At 41.8% G+C, this 16,486-nt stretch overlaps 1 protein-coding gene across 1 annotated transcript in view; it reads right to left on the bottom strand.

Annotated features, from left to right (window-relative positions):
- The window catches only part of LOC124717282, a 58,623-nt gene that overhangs the window by 26,798 nt on the left and 15,339 nt on the right, over positions 1 to 16,486 (bottom strand). The window contains exons 4-6 of the mRNA XM_047244097.1: positions 10,794 to 10,921; positions 4,002 to 4,177; positions 1,207 to 1,418 (exon numbers count right to left, since the gene is read on the bottom strand). Coding sequence (XP_047100053.1) covers positions 1,207 to 1,418; positions 4,002 to 4,177; positions 10,794 to 10,921 — 516 coding nt within the window. The remainder of the gene's footprint in view (positions 1 to 1,206; positions 1,419 to 4,001; positions 4,178 to 10,793; positions 10,922 to 16,486) is intronic.

The raw sequence follows: 16,486 nt of genomic DNA, 5'->3' as shown, positions 1-16,486 counted from the left end.
AATATTGTCCTCAAGTACATCGCCCTTGTATAGACCCTCTATATACTCCTTCCACCTTTCTGCTTTCCCTTCTTTGCTTAGAACTGGGTTTCCATCTGAGCTCTTGATATTCGTACAAGTGGTTCTCTTTTCTCCAAAGGTCTCTTTAATTTTTCTGGTGGCAGTATCTATCTTCTCCCTAGTGAGATAAGCCTCTACATCCTTACATTTGTCCTCTAGCCATCCCTGCTTAGCCATTTTGCACTTCCTGTCGATCTCATTTTTGAGACGTTTGTATTCCTTATGGCCTGCTTATTTACTGCATTTTTTATATTTTCTCCTTTCATCAATTAAATTTTTCTTCTGTTGCCCAAGGATTACTACTAGCCCTCGTCTTTTTACCTACTTGATCCTCTGCTGCCTTCACTACTTCATCCCTCAACGATACCCATTCTTCTTCAACTGTATTTCTTTCCCCCGTTCCTGTCAGTTGTTCCCTTATGCATGGATTGTAAAAATCGATATTGTACATTTACTCCTGCTACTCAAAATTATATGGTGATATATACACTAGCTTTGTCAGTACTAACTTTAACAACAGATGTGTGATGAAACAAGATTATATTTTTCTGTTACAGGTACGACGTAGGGCAACCCCGTGGGAGAGTCCCTTTGTGCTTGTTGTAATCCTGTCGCAAGTTGCTCTCAGTTGTCCAGTGATGGCAGCGCTACAATCTCGATCCTTGCATCCCCCAAGCTGTCTGCTAACGACCTCAATAATTTCGCTACTACCATTCTCTTATGAAGCGCACACTGGTGACTTTGCACCTTTTCAGTTTCTATTTAGGGTATCTACGGTGCTCTGTGTGTACTGTTCTAATACTGTTGTTAGCTTCCCCACTGTTTTGACAACATTCATTATCCCCTATTCCATCATTGCTATTTGTGTTATCTTCTATACGATTCCTGTCGTGTCGTTCGAGCTTAGTACAATCACGTTGTCTGCTGTTCCAAACACAGCTTTTAATAACCACCCACCTGCGTCTAACCATATTCTTCTCTTCCGTACTAGTGATCGCGGGGCTACTTCCGGCAATTGCTGCAATTGAGCCCTTAACGTTTCACAGGAAAGTTTCAACTCTTGATACTTGGTATTGGTAGCTTAACGGATATCGTCAAATAAAAGAGGACTTGAATGGAAAAGAAATCATACCACAGTATGCTCACCTTTAATCGTAAAATCTCTGGATAAGGTTAATCCTCGATTGTAAGGTATTAGCTGGAACCAGTTAATAATAAGATACATGTGCAGTGTCTCAATCAGCTGCAACATTTCAGGCCCCTCGGGTATCTGCTTTCCGCATTGCTTTCCAAACGCCTCTTGAAGAGGAAGTGGCCGTCTATGATAAGTCAGTAATCGCTCACTTAGCAGCGCTAGCCTGCAAAATAAAACACGATACCATTCTCAAGAGTGTCTCTAATTGAATGAGAAATAACTAGTTTTTGAATACACTCGACTCAGACTCTTATATAGAGCTTGTACCTTGTATGGAATATCTGGCAAGAGAAAGTCAGAATGTGTTGTTGCACAAATTATATTCGTACAATGTGCAGTTAGCAACAAAATATACATACAGCTTAAAAACCGCAGCTGCTATGGACTATTAGAACAAGGGATATCAGTCGTCAAATTTACGAAGAGAAAACCATAAGTACGAATTATTTATTGCACAATTGTATTGTTTGAGACAAATAATAATATGACATGAAACATTCTTTAACAGAGATTACTTTCTTGACTACACTATCGGAGGCAAAAAATGTTTAACTGAGCAATAACAGCACGCCCAGTGCATAGACAGTTTTCGCAGTGCGCACGTTTGATTAAAGCAGGTTGGTCACACTTCTCACGGAAAGTCTTCCGTTAATCCATCTTCGAAACAGTACTGTACAGGTGTTTTGAATACAACAGAAGGGTCTTCGGTGGAGTCGCACCGAAAACACGCAAATCTGTTTAAGTTGGAGAATCGTGCCGCCGAGAACTAGAAATACAGAAACGACTGGAGGCTTAAGAAGTGGTCTCTATGCCATATATTATTGTCACACTATAACTGTATCTGTAATAAATTTCAGAAAATTTTTGAGTGGACGGAAGAAGAAAACGTCAGCAGATTGCTAAATGCCTGTGCTCTTTGGCCGGCCGAAATGGCCGTGCGGTTAAAGGCGCTGCAGTCTGAAACCGCAAGACCGCTACGTCGCAGGTTCGAATCCTGCCTCGGGCATGGATGTTTGTGATGTCCTTAGGTTAGTTGGGTTTAACTAGTTCTAAGTTCTAGGGGACTAATGACCTCAGCAGTTGAGTCCCATAGTGCTCAGAGCCATTTGAACCATTTTGAACCTGTGCTCTTTGCTGGAATAAGCTTCCTGATGAATTCAACGCCTTCAGGAACTGCAGAGTTGTCTAGTACGTCATCTCTGTTGGCTGTCCAGGAGTCAACGAAATAAAAAGACTTTAGTTTTTTCTTGTATACCTGCCAGCGTCACTTGTTCTAGGAAGACTTTTAAATCCCTCTTCATCATATAAGCAGATTTGCTACAAAACGCTCTGACGTTGTATAAATTTATATTCATTTTTGCAGGAAATGGCCAATGGGCTCCGATGCAGGGATATACAGGGTGGAGCAGAGGAAACACATGTTTTCCACTATTGAATGACTGGGACACGGTTTGATAAAAATAATAAAAAGAAGCATTAAGTGATAGATATTTAATGCAGTTTTGGAATATACATACTTTAATTAGGTTGGAAAAATAATGTCTTGGAGATGACGTCCTTCTTGCTGGATACACATTTGGATCCTCTCCAGAAAGTTACGCATGGCTCTCTCCTACATTTCATCCGGCACGGTTTCAATTTCCTGACGAATGGAATTCTTCAGGTCATAGAGTGTATGAGGCTTTTTCATGTAGACTTTTGATTTAAGATATCCCCACAAAAAGAAGTCGCATATCGACAAATCGTATGCGCGGGGGACCAGTAAATATCACCATTTCTCGAAATAACATGTCTTGCGAACATTTGTCGAACCACTTCCACGGATGCTCTCGCCGTTTGAGCTGTGGCACCGTCCAGATGAAACCATATTTCTCTCACGTTCACTTGACGCCTTTCAAGTTCTGGATGAAGAAATTTGTTTAACATTTTAACGTAGCGCGCTGATGTCACTGTAACTGCAGTTCCTTCCTCTTCAAAAAATAGGGTCCAACAATCCCCATCTTTGAAATGCAGCACCACACAGTTACTTTTAAACTGTGGAGTGGTTTTTGGTGTAATTCATGTGGATTCTCTAGCGCCCAATACCGACAATTCGGAACATTTCCTAATCTAATTCCCTCAGCATCACCCGACTTCGACTACATTCCACTATTCTCGTGTTGATATTGTTGATGTTCATCTTATATCCTCCTTTCAAGACACTGTCCATTCCGTTCAACTGCTCTTCCAAGTCCTTTGCCGTCTCTGACAGTGCTTCATCACTCATCAAGACTGTAGCACCCATTACGCGACAAAATTCTCTGCGCTGCACAAAATCCCCTTCACTAAGCTTCTGGACTATCATTACCTTGTACGGGTGAAACATAAGGTCATCATGTAAGATGCGGTGAAGCGAAAGACATGACATACCTAGCGCTATAGCCTGTCGTCCAACCGATCGTTTCGGACCAGCAAGAACTTCCGTTCTGACTCGGTCTACCGTTTCCGGAGTACAAACTGAACGGGAAAGATCAGGGGGTGTCTTTCTCATCCCAGATCCAGTACTTCTAAAAGCTGCAACCCATCGGATTACAGTATTTCGATCAAGCACTGCACCTCGACATCCAAATCTAACATTTCGACGGAAAGGACGTTGCACTGTGAATATGGAATCATTGTTTCTGAAGTACTGCTCGACAATAGTGCTCGACAACTCGTTGCTATTTTGGGAAAGAGAATGTAAACCTCGAAGACTTTTCATACTCACGGAAATGCGTAACGCCCCGGATTTGGGTCGACGGCGTCCAGTTCTATTCTGTCCATTTCCTCATTTATAGCAACGATGTCTTCCACCACTGCATTCATTCTCATACGAAACCAGTCTGCAAGCTTTCCCATCTGCCTCACCCAAACCGGCAGCCGCTCTTTAGGCAGTGTTCTACCCTGCAGACAGAAATACAGATCTTACTGTGTCCATTTAACATTTAGTGAAGCAGACATTGAAATTTGTGTCATTAGAGCGCTGCGACTAATATGAGCAAGAGTAAAACAGTTTATCGGATTGTCAAATTTTTTGGTGAAATAGGAAATGTTTCCAGTATATCAAAAATTTTATGAAAAAGTAGATACTTGTGCACCTTGAGAAAGATTGAATGTGACCCACTGGTAAATATCGTTATTGGCAATCAAACGTACACACGTAATAAAATGTTGCAATACAAGGAAAAAATTCACACACACGTTTTAAAAACAGCTTAAATTTTGTTCCACTGATGATAACAACGAAGCCAGATTACATTGTATCGAATTAAATACAATATTTAAGAAAAATTTTTCTGATGTCTTGCAACGATTCAAATTAATTGTTTCGAAAAGTTTGCATCTAATTGGATATTAATTTGAACCACTTAAACAGTGGAGCTGCCTAATACAAGTAGCAATAGGAAACAATGTTCGATTGCGCAACATGAACCAAGATTTCCTACAAACAATACCATAAAAGAAACTAATAAAGAATTCGCATGCTACTCCAAAATACACTTAAAACTTTTTTCGTTAGGTACCTAACATGACTCTTTAAGAAAATAGACAGGGTAGCGTAGGGAAACGTGGCATCAGAAAGATAATTCCGCACCGAAAGAAAGCTGCAGGCTTCATAAATGGACTCTTGGTACCACATATTGACTTTTAATTGAAGCTGACTAATCTGAAATTGGCTGTCTTAGGTCAAAGCATTCTACTATAGTTTAATACGGTAGACTTAAAAGTAGCCTGCTGGATTCAACAACAGATATTGTAGAGAGGAAACTAAACCGGACAAAGTATGAAACAGAAAGGTACATGAAGAAATAGGGGAGGAGGAAACCACTGCCATATGTACTAAAGCACCCAGAGATAGTCATTATAAGACTTGTCAGAGTGTCAGACTAAAATTAGGTAATGGAAATTTTGTGCAAGAAGTCACTAATAAAGCTATATTGTTTCTTTTCTAAGTTAATGGACAGGCGCTAACAGGAAACGATATATGTGTACTAAAACTTGTATTACTGACTGAAAGAAACATTTCGTGTTCTGCGCAAGGCTAATGGCCAAAATCTGTATCAATGAAAGAGATTTGTTATTGGCGACGTGCTTGTTTAATCAGGTCAAATTGTGTGCTAAAATGGAAACAACACATATGTTAATTTCAGTTATCCTCTAGGTACGCATATCTAGAGCTCTTGTGCCTTGCTTTTATGGTGTTATTCAACCATGTTCACTATGGAGGCGTAGTATGGGGAAGTTTTACCACGACAAAAATGAAAAGAAGACTCATACTACAAAGAAAAACCATTTTGATAGTACTGAAAAAGAAGAATGCCACGGAGCTCTTTTTAATGATTTTAAATCTTCACTTTTCCATGTCTATATATAAAAGATCATTGTGACCACATTAACAGATCTCGCAACCATAACTCTTGAAACAGAAAACAACTGTTGTGCCTTTCATTTCAACAGGCTTCAGATTTTTGAAACAGGGTGTCGGTATGTCAGTATCAAATTATTACAAGAAATCCCAATAAACATACGAAACATCAAAACAGAGGAGACGTTTCTAGAACTCTGAAAATATTTGTGATGGACAAAGGAATCTACAATGTGGTGGGGCTACATGAGCGAACAGTGGGCTGAAGCCACTTGTTGACCCTGTGAGTAATGACTTTTATATATGTTGTAAGTACCTCTTCAATGGGTTCGGTACTTTAACTGCATCTACACAGTATAATTCGCAAATGAAATTCCTCATAAATAAATCAGAATCTGAGAAGACTAACGCTGTCGATATGAAAACCACTAGAAGAAAATGTAACTTTTGTTACACGTATTAAAGCTGTCACTGACTCGTATAGACTTTCATTGCCCATCAACATAAATATTTGATCCTTTGCGCAATAACATAAAATGTTTAACAGGTAGTATTGCTAGTTTCAAATTTAGAAACATTTCTCCTAGGTAACTCCTTCTATTCCATACATGAATCGTGAAGTATGATGATATTCTCAAAAAGACTCGAAAAGATCACTTTCGGTATTACAATATTTTTGATTGCCTTTATTCACAAAAGCGCCGGTGGCTTAATGTATAGCGTCAATGTTTGATGATTCAAATCTCGCTACTGACAATTCTTTTTTATTTTCATTTCAATTCTGTACCTATTATCATTATTTTTTTAATGGGGGTAGCACCTTTCTATTTTCAATTAGTGGTTGCATGAAAATAAATTAAAAATTGGCTCATACCTGCGAAATGCCTTACCCTAAACTGAAAAAAATTAAGTACACCAATCTCACTCTTCCATCCCTAGAATTAATAAATGTATTTTTTGCTCATACATCTACCGATTAAAGGAAAAAGGAGTCAGTGAACATTTGGAGTAGAGATATGAAACATACATGAAAAATGTTTATGCAGGTGACTACTAGATCATATACACTGTCCTCCTTTTTCACTCTCCTTTACGGGTGAAAAATCTTTTAGATCACTCCTGTGACTCTCAATGTTGCTGGTGTCTGTTTTAGTTTGTTCCGTTAACCACCATTCACATCAACATATGTTGTAAAGTACTGATTTTCAGACGCTCTACATTGATTTCAAATTTCACGTAAAGTTGACAGAATTTGTGGAGCTTGTATTTGCCTGTCCTTGCTGGTAAAGAAAAATTTCAAACTCAGTTTTATTACGATCCAGAAAACCAGACATTGTGTCTGTTTCGCTATCACCGACGGCTATTGCCACATTACTTTTTTAATTTTTCTATTTTTTATTTGTAGTTGGTTGCCTGAGCACTGTTCTCTATAAATAAGCGCCCATTTTAAACAATTTTGGTTAAAAAATCGCCTTTGCAATGTTTTATAACCTCATGACATACCACACATGCAAATTTACATTTTACATTAAGCACCGATTTTTTTATTGTCGGCTAGTTACAGTCTTCTTGTTACACTGGTTCTTTTATTTGCTTATTGCAACGTAGTTTAACATTATGGCATCCCAGACGTGTTTGTTATTCATAAAGTACCCTATTAACAGCGTTACAGGATGATTACGTGAAATATTCTGAAAATACAGCGCATGATTACTTTTTGTTACATATTCAAACACTCACGTAGTGTTTACGATAAATAGTGCTAAACACTGAGTAGTTCCGTTGAGCGACGCCAGGCAAGTATAAATAATTATAATTTTCCATTGTAGATTTTATATCAATTGAAGTTTTAGGAATGTTTGTTTGTTATTTGTTTAATGATCCACGATCGAGCTCAAAATGGTTTTCTAATGGTTTTCTGGCTACTCAGCAGAAGGTATAGCGAGCGCTACTGGAAACCAATCTCCGGCTTTTGGGCGGCAGACGACCTGAAAGGCATTGTCGGGACTAAATTTTACTTACTAAAAATGTCTTGATATAAAATGAATTGATGAATTGTACTCGCTATTGTATCTGATGTCTAATGGTGAAGGTTACAAATTTATGTTTTGCGCCACACGTATCAGTTGGTAACTGAATGTAAGTAAGAATTTCTCACAGGAAGTATAATGATATTTGGGATACGAAATACAAGAGTACCTAATTTTTAAGGTTTGTAGGTACAGGAAAAATCGTCAAGCAACTTTAATGGAAATTCTCATATCTCTTATGAAGTCTTCACGAGGCCAAATGGAAGTTTGATGACAATAAATGTTACCACCATTGTGTATGCTCAGAAGTAAAAATAATGTTTCAGGAGTAAATAGCGAAAAGACTTGATTATTATTTAGCGCGACAGCATACAATCATGTAATGAACTTCAAAAGAGGTTTCCTGAATTGCAGAGGCTGTTTTAGCTATCAATAATAGTCAATTAATAGTTAAAGGGTGCCAAATAACTACTTCACAGAATTAGGATTTCCGTGCATGTGAGCTTGAATTGACTTTTAAGGGCATTTAGACTATGGTAAAGAACTTATAGTACCGAAAGGCACATGCTATACGTTTTCTGTTGTTGTTCAAGCCCATTACAATAAATATCGAGCGATATTTTAGCATTCATTATCCCGATTGTTAATTAGAGTGTTACCTCTGTCTGGAACTAATTCAGAATTTCTATTTCTGTCTTTTTTTATACGAGCTTGATTTTTTGGTCCAGACAAATACGTAATAATATTACAAGATCTGCTTCTAACATTTGTAGGATATTAATTTTTCTTCCGTTTAGTTATTCCATCTTTCCCTAAAAAAAATGCATCCCCTTGAGTTACTTCTTCTTGTGATTCATATTAATCATTTTCTGACACTTCTTGCTCTGTTTCTGAATCATGACCGATTTCATGAACACAGTCCTCAGTCTTCGAGTCAGCGCTATCACTGTGAGCATCTTCATCACTTAGCTCATTGAACCATTTCAACCATGCATTAGGATCTCTACTAAACTCTGTCCGAGGTTATTTTGCCTTTGACATCTCTTCTACAATCTAAATACACTCCTGGAAATGGAAAAAAGAACACATTGACACCGGTGTGTCAGACCCACCATACTTGCTCCTGACACTGCGAGAGGGCTGTACAAGCAATGATCACACGCACGGCACAGCGGACACACCAGGAACCGCGGTGTTGGCCGTCGAATGGCGCTAGCTGCGCAGCATTTGTGCACCGCCGCCGTCAGTGTCAGCCAGTTTGCCGTGGCATACGGAGCTCCATCGCAGTCTTTAACACTGGTAGCATGCCGCGACAGCGTGGACGTGAACCGTATGTGCAGTTGACGGACTTTGAGCGAGGGCGTATAGTGGGCATCCGGGAGGCCGGGTGGACGTACCGCCGAATTGCTCAACACGTGGGGCGTGAGGTCTCCACAGTACATCGATGTTGTCGCCAGTGGTCGGCGGAAGGTGCACGTGCCCGTCGACCTGGGACCGGACCGCAGCGACGCACGGATGCACGCCAAGACTGTAGGATCCTACGCAGTGCCGTAGGGGACCGCACCGCCACTTCCCAGCAAATTAGGGACACTGTTGCTCCTGGGGTATCGGCGAGGACCATTCGCAACCCTCTCCATGAAGCTGGGCTACGGTCCCGCACACCGTTAGGCCGTCTTCCGGTCACGCCCCAACATCGTGCAGCCCGCCTCCAGTGGTGTCGCGACAGGCGTGAATGGAGGGACGAATGGAGACGTGTCGTTATCAGCGATGAGAGTCGCTTCTGCCTTGGTGCCAATGATGGTCGTATGCGTGTTTGGCGCCACAATGAGGACTGCATACGACCGAGGCACACAGGGCCAACACCCGGCTTCATGGTGTGGGGAGCGATCTCCTACACTGGCCGTACACCACTGGTGATCGTCGAGGGGACACTGAATAGTGCACGGTACATCCAAACCGTCATCGAACCCATCGTTCTACCATTCATAGACCGGCAAGGGAACTTGCTGTTCCAACAGGACAATGCGCGTCCGCATGTATCCCGTGCCACCCAACGTGCTCTAGAAGGTGTAAGTCAACTACCCTGGCCAGCAAGATCTCCGGATCTGTCCCCCATTGAGCATGTTTGGGACTGGATGAAGCGTCGTCTCACGCGGTCTGCACGTCCAGCACGAACGCTGGTCCAACTGAGGCGCCAGGTGGAAATGGCATGGCAAGCCGTTCCACAGGACTACATCCAGCATCTCTACGATCGTCTCCATGGGAGAATAGCAGCCTGCATTGCTGCGAAAGGTGGATATACACTGTACTAGTGCCGACATTGTGCATGCTCTGTTGCCTGTGTCTATGTGCCTGTGGTTCTGTCAGTGTGATCATGTGATTTATCTGACCCCAGCAATGTGTCAATAAAGTTTCCCCTTCCTGGGACAATGAATTCACGGTGTTCTTATTTCAATTTCCAGGAGTGTATAAAGAGAATACTAGGTAAGACGAAAGGTAACTGCAATCAGTTTCAATACGTCTAAATTTACGCACATAAAAGATCGATTGATTCTAGGAAAGCAACAAAGTAATACAGTCTTTGTTTCAGACTGTGGTAGCAGATCTCGCACGGATGACACGTGTCCTCCAGACTACAATAATGTTTCGTAAACAATGTATCTTTCGTAACTGAAAGCCAACAATGATTGGAGCTAACACCTGGAGAGGTAACAGAAAGGTACTGAAAATGGCGCGAACTCAAACCAGCCCTGTCAGAAAAAATTGAGCGGAGAAGTCACGTGGATGACGAATGTCATCCGCGCGAGCAGCGGAGGGTTAAGGAGAGGGAACTTTATTTTATAGGTTGTTGTGGAGGAGGGAGAACCTAACCTCTGCTGTCTATTGGCCCTTGTGCTATGTACCATGACTGGTGGTCACCGTCGAATGAGAAGTTGGCTGCTGTTTACCAAATGCTGGACGTTTGCCGCACGGCGGCAGTTACTTAATATTAGCAATCGGAATAAATATATGCTTAAATGTAAATTCTTAAACAAATAAACATTGTTATTGTTTAATATTAAAGGTTCAAGCGCCACAGTAATACAAGACTTGCCATAGAGTGGAATATTCCACTTATACTCACAATCCCTTCGAGGGCGAGCGGGACAAAATTGTGCATAGTGTTGTTTATTCCGAATGATACTAACTCAGCGCGGTGATGAACCAGTGTGGTCATGTACTGATGATAGTTGTCGGACAATATCTTCGCCTCTGAAACAAAGATACTTGTTGTGCAGAATGATCTGCGAGCAGTAGTAGTAAATTTAGACATATATGCACACTAAGCAAATCATTGTGAAGTTGGTACTTCACACTGCTCCATGGCAATTAATACAGTCTTCCACTCGTCGTCCGTATAAGAGCAAGTCGAGACCTGTTGTGGTTCACGCCGTAGTGCGACTAGGGATCTTCATTCCACAATATTGCTGCTTTTGTTGGTCGTGGACACACAGCATTCATGATAATCCATGCAAATGCTATAAATGCGAAAGTATTAGTACAACACATTTGTTGATTTGAAGAACATAACCCGAAATAAAGAACAATAATTACTCTTCGAAAAAACTAGATAGTTTTTCAACTTTTGAGCTTTGTTATGTTTGTGAGTAGCCCATCATTGTTTGATATGGTCTGTACAATACGATTGAATGTAATGAATACAATGCTTATACAGTCGTCCATGTGTTTAACCATTACGTCCATACTAATATCAGCAGGAAACCCACTGCATTTTAGCCACTGAGCGTCACGCTTCACTTTAGTTTCTAAGACGCGTGATCAGAAGAGTCAAGGTTAGCGTTCTTCTGTCTGTAGAGTCCTGGGTTAGATTCCCGGCCGGCTTGAACTATTTCAGTTCGCGCTTGGATATGCATACGTTGTCATCATCATAATTTTACTATCGTCGACGCTCAAGTCGCCGAAGTGGCGCCAGATAAAAAGACTTGCACCAATCTCCAGAACTTCCCGAAAGGGGGCTTCCGGCCAGTAAAGAAAGCTATACATAGTTTTCATTTCATTTTACTAATATGTGAGGGCAGCCGCGGATAATAGCTAGTATGGAATATTTGTGTTCAGGAGGGCTACGCAGAAACTAATCTCAACGTGACTACCACCAGAGAATAGACCGCCCACTCTGCTGTACAGAATCGTACAGCCACATCACTCTACAGCTCCCTCTTGTACCATGGAAATCATTCCCTCATGACTTAGCAGATGTCCTATCATCCTGTCCCTTCTCCTTATCATTGTTTTCCACATATTCCTTTCCGATTCTGCGTAGAACCTCCTCATTCCTTACCTTATCAGTGCACCTAATTTTCAACATTCGTCTATAGCACCACATCTCAAATGCTTCGATTCTCTTCTGTTCCGGTTTTCCCACAATCCATGTTTCACTACCATACAATGCTGTACTCCAGACGTACATCCTCAGAAATTTCTTCCTCAAATTAAAGCCGGTATTTGATATTCGTAGACTTCTCTTGGCCAGAAATGCCTTTTTTGCCATAGTGAGTCTGCTTTTGATGTCCTCCTTGCTCCGTCCGTCATTGGTTATTTTACTGCCTAGGTAGCAGAATTCCTTAACTTCATTGACTTCGTGACCATCAATCCTGATGTGAAGTTTCTCGCTGTTCTCATTTCTACTACTTCTCATTACCTTCGTCTTTCTCCGATTTACTCTCAAACCATACTGTGTACTCATTAGACTGTTCATTCCGTTCAGCAGATCATTTAATTCTTCTTCACTTTCACTCAGGATAGCAATGTCATCAGCGAATCGTATCATTGATATCCTTTCACCTTGTATTTGAATTCCACTCCTGAACCTTTCTTTTATTTCCATCATTGCTTACTCGATGTACAGATTGAAGAGTAGGGGCGAAAGGCTACAGCCTTGTCTTACGCCCTTCTTAATACGAGCACTTCGTTCTTGATCGCCCACTCTTATTATTCCCTCTCGGTTGTTGTACATATTGTGTATGACCCGTCTCTCCCTATAGCTTACCCCTACGTTTTTCAGAATCTCGAACAGCTTGCACCATTTTATATTGTCGAACGCTTTTCCCAGGTCGACAAATCCTATGAAAGTGTCTTGATTTTTCTTTAGCCTTGCTTCCATTATTAGCCGTAACGTCAGAATTGCCTCTCTCGTCCCTTTACTTTTCCTAAAGCCAAACTGATCGTCACCTAGCGCATTCTCAATTTTCTTTTCCATTCTTCTGTATATTATTCTTGTAAGCAGCTTCGATGCATGAGCTGTTAAGGTGACTGTGCGATAATTCTCGCACTTGTCAGCTCTTGCCGTCTTCGGAATTGTGAGGATGATGCTTTTCCGAAAGTCAGATGGTATGTCGCCAGACTCATATATTCTACACACCAACGTGAACAGTCGTTTTGTTGCCACTTCCCCCATTGCTTTTAGAAATTCTGATGCAATGTTATCTATCCCTTCTGCCTTATTTGACCGTAAGTCCTCCAAAGCTCTTTTAAATTCCGATTCTAATACTGGATCCCCTATCTCTTCTAAATCGACTCCTGTTTCTTCTTCTATCACATCAGACAAATCTTCACCCTCATAGAGGCTTTCAATGTATTCTTTCCACCTATCTGCTCTCTCCTCTGCATTTAACAGTGGAATTCCCGTTGCACTCTTAATGTTACCACAGTTGCTTTTAATGTCACCAAAGGTTGTTTTGACTTTCCTGTATGCTGAGTCTGACCTTCCGACAATCATATCTTTTCCGATGTCTTCACATTTTTCCTGCAGCCATTTCGTCTTAGCTTCCCTGCACTTCCTATTTATTTCATTCCTCAGCGACTTGTATTTCTGTATTCCTGATTTTCCCGGAACATGTTTGTACTTCCTCCTTTCATCAATCAAGTATTTCTTCTGTTACCCATGGTTTCTTCGCAGCTACCTTCTTTGTACCTATGTTTTCCTTCCCAACTTCTGTGATGGCCCTTTTTAGAGATGTCCATTCCTCTTCAACTGTACTGCCTACTGCGCTATTCCTTATTGCTGTATCTATAGCGTTAAAGAACTTCAAACGTATCTCGTCATTCCTTAGTACTTCCGTATCCCACTTCTTTGCGTATTGATTCTTCCTGACTAATGTCTTCAACTTCAGCCTACTCTTCATCATTACTATATTGTGATCTGAGTCTATATCTGCTCCTGGGTACGCCTTACAATCCAATATCTGATTTCGGAATCTCTGTCCATGATGTAATCTAATCTAAATCTTCCCGTATCTCCCGGCCTTTTCCACGTATATTTCCTCCTCTTGTGATTCTTGAACAGCGTATTCGCTATTACTAACTGAAACTTGTTACAGAACTCAATTAGTCTTTCTCCTCTTTCATTCCTTGTCCCAAGCCCATATTCTCCTGTAACCTTTTCTTCTACTCCTTCCCCTACAACTGCATTCCAGTCGCCCATGACTATTAGATTTTCGTCCCCCTTTACATACTGCATTACCCTTTCAATATCCTCATACACTTTCTCTATCTGTTCATCTTCAGCTTGCGACGTCGGCATGTGTACCTGAACTGTCGTTGTCGGTGTTGGTCTGCTGTCGATTCTGATTAGAACAACCCGGTCACTGAACTGTTCACAGTAACACACCCTCTGCCCTACCTTTCTATTCATAACGAATCCTACACCTGTTATACCATTTTCTGCTGCTGTTGATATTATCCGATACTCATCTGACCAGAAATCTCTGTCTTCCTTCCACTTCACTTCACTGACCCCTACTATATCTAGATTGAGCCTTTGCATTTCACTTTTCAGATTTTCTAGTTTCCCTACCACGTTCAAGCTTCTGACATTCCACGCCTCGACTCGTAGAACGTTATCCTTTCGTTGATTATCCAATCTCTTTCTCATGGTAACCTCCCCCTTGGCAGTCCCCTCCCGGAGATCCGAATGGGGGACTATTCCGGAATCTTTTGCCAATGGAGAGATCATCATGACACTTCTTCAATTACAGGCCACATGTCCTGTGGATACACGTTACGTGTCTTTAATGCAGTGGTTTCCATTGCCTTCTGCATCCTCCTGTCGTTGATCATTGCTGATTCTTCCGCCTTTAGGGGCAATTTCCCACCACTAGGACAAGAGAATGCCCTGAACCTCTATCCGCTCCTCCGCCCTCTTTGACAAGGCCGTTGGCAGAATGAGGCTGACTTCTTATGCAGGAAGTCTTCGACCGCCAGTGCTGATTATTTATCAAAATTTAGGCACTGGCGGGGATCGAACCCAGGACCGAAGACGTTTTGATTATGAATCGAAGACGCTACCCCTAGACCACGGGTCCCTATTACACTTTTACCCCTATTTCGCGATAGTACAAAACGAGCTGCCCTTCTTTGTACTTTTTTGATGACATCCGCCAGTCCCACCTGATGCGGATCCCACATCGCACAGCAGTACTCCAGGGCGGACAAGCGTAATGTAAGCAGTCTCTTTGGTAGACCTGTTGCACAGTAAGACGAGTATCAACACAGACAGTGCAAGAAATCACTAAAAAAACTGTAGTAGATAACCAGTTTCGATAAAACTATTTTCAGATCTTCATAAAGGTTATTACAAACGTCTTGTGCCGGCTACACACAAGATCTTTCCATTGACTTTCCAGGTACGTAAAACACGTGTTGCAGCGACGCCTGTTGTGCCTGTGGTCAGTTCGCCTCATGCATTGGCTAGTGGCAGTTAGTCTTCTGGCCGGCGTGATGTGTGGTGTTACGGGAACTATGTTCTGGGGGATTGTGATGTACATAGCAATTTTAATTTTGACGTGCCAACGCATCGTCCATTTCATGCTTTATGTACCTGGAAATTCAACGGAAAGATTTTGTGTTTAGGTGGCATATGACGTTTGCAATAACATTTATGAAGATCTGAACATGGTAACTTAGTTTTGCCGAAACTGGTTATCTACAATAAAGTTTTGTATAGCGATCGCGGCTAAGAAGTTCTTCTTTTCCTAAGTAATCACTACAGATGCGCCCCTTCGAGCTCAACATGAATAAACTAATGCATTATGAGTTGGGTTGATTTGTGGAGGAGACCAGACTGCGAGGCCATCGGTCTCATCGGATTAGGGAAAGATGGGGAAGGAAGTCGGCCATGTCCTTTAAAGGAACCATTCCGGCATTTACCTCAAGAGATTTAGGGAAATCACAGAAAATCTAAATCAGGATTGTCGGACGCGGGATTCAACCGTCGTCCTCTCAAATGCGAGTCCAGTGTACTAACCACTGCGCCACCTCGCTCGGTAATGCATTACTAACAGTCAGCACAGCGACCACTGTTACGCATTTTCATGAGATGGCAGCAGAAGCCCAGTTCTGTGTAGAGCTTCATGACGGACTTACCCACTTGTAGAGGTTCTGAGGAGAACGTGACGGGATGCTACGAGGTGCATTGAGTACACAACACCATCACCGCGTCCGCCTCAATAGCGGAGTGGTCAGCGCGACGGAATGCCACGATAAGGGGCCCGGGTTCGATTCCCGGCTGATTCGGAGATTTTCTCCTCTCAGGGACTGGGTATTGTCTTCATGATCATCATCTCATGCCCATCCAAGCGCAAGTCGCCGAATGGCGTCATCTTAAAAGGCATGCAGCAGGCGACCGGTCGAACCGACGGGAGGCATCTCTACTTCTCGTACCTGGTTATTTGGACAGCAGCAGTTCCATTGCTGACGTTTAATTCCAAGGACGATGCGCGCCTACGGTGTCCCCATGTAGTTGTTATTTGACAAAAATAC

Source organism: Schistocerca piceifrons, chromosome 9, assembly GCF_021461385.2.
Source record: "Schistocerca piceifrons isolate TAMUIC-IGC-003096 chromosome 9, iqSchPice1.1, whole genome shotgun sequence".
NCBI lineage: Eukaryota > Metazoa > Arthropoda > Insecta > Orthoptera > Acrididae > Schistocerca > Schistocerca piceifrons.
The sequence above is the reverse complement of the archived record's forward strand: the minus strand, read 5'-3'. Positions and strand labels throughout refer to the sequence as shown.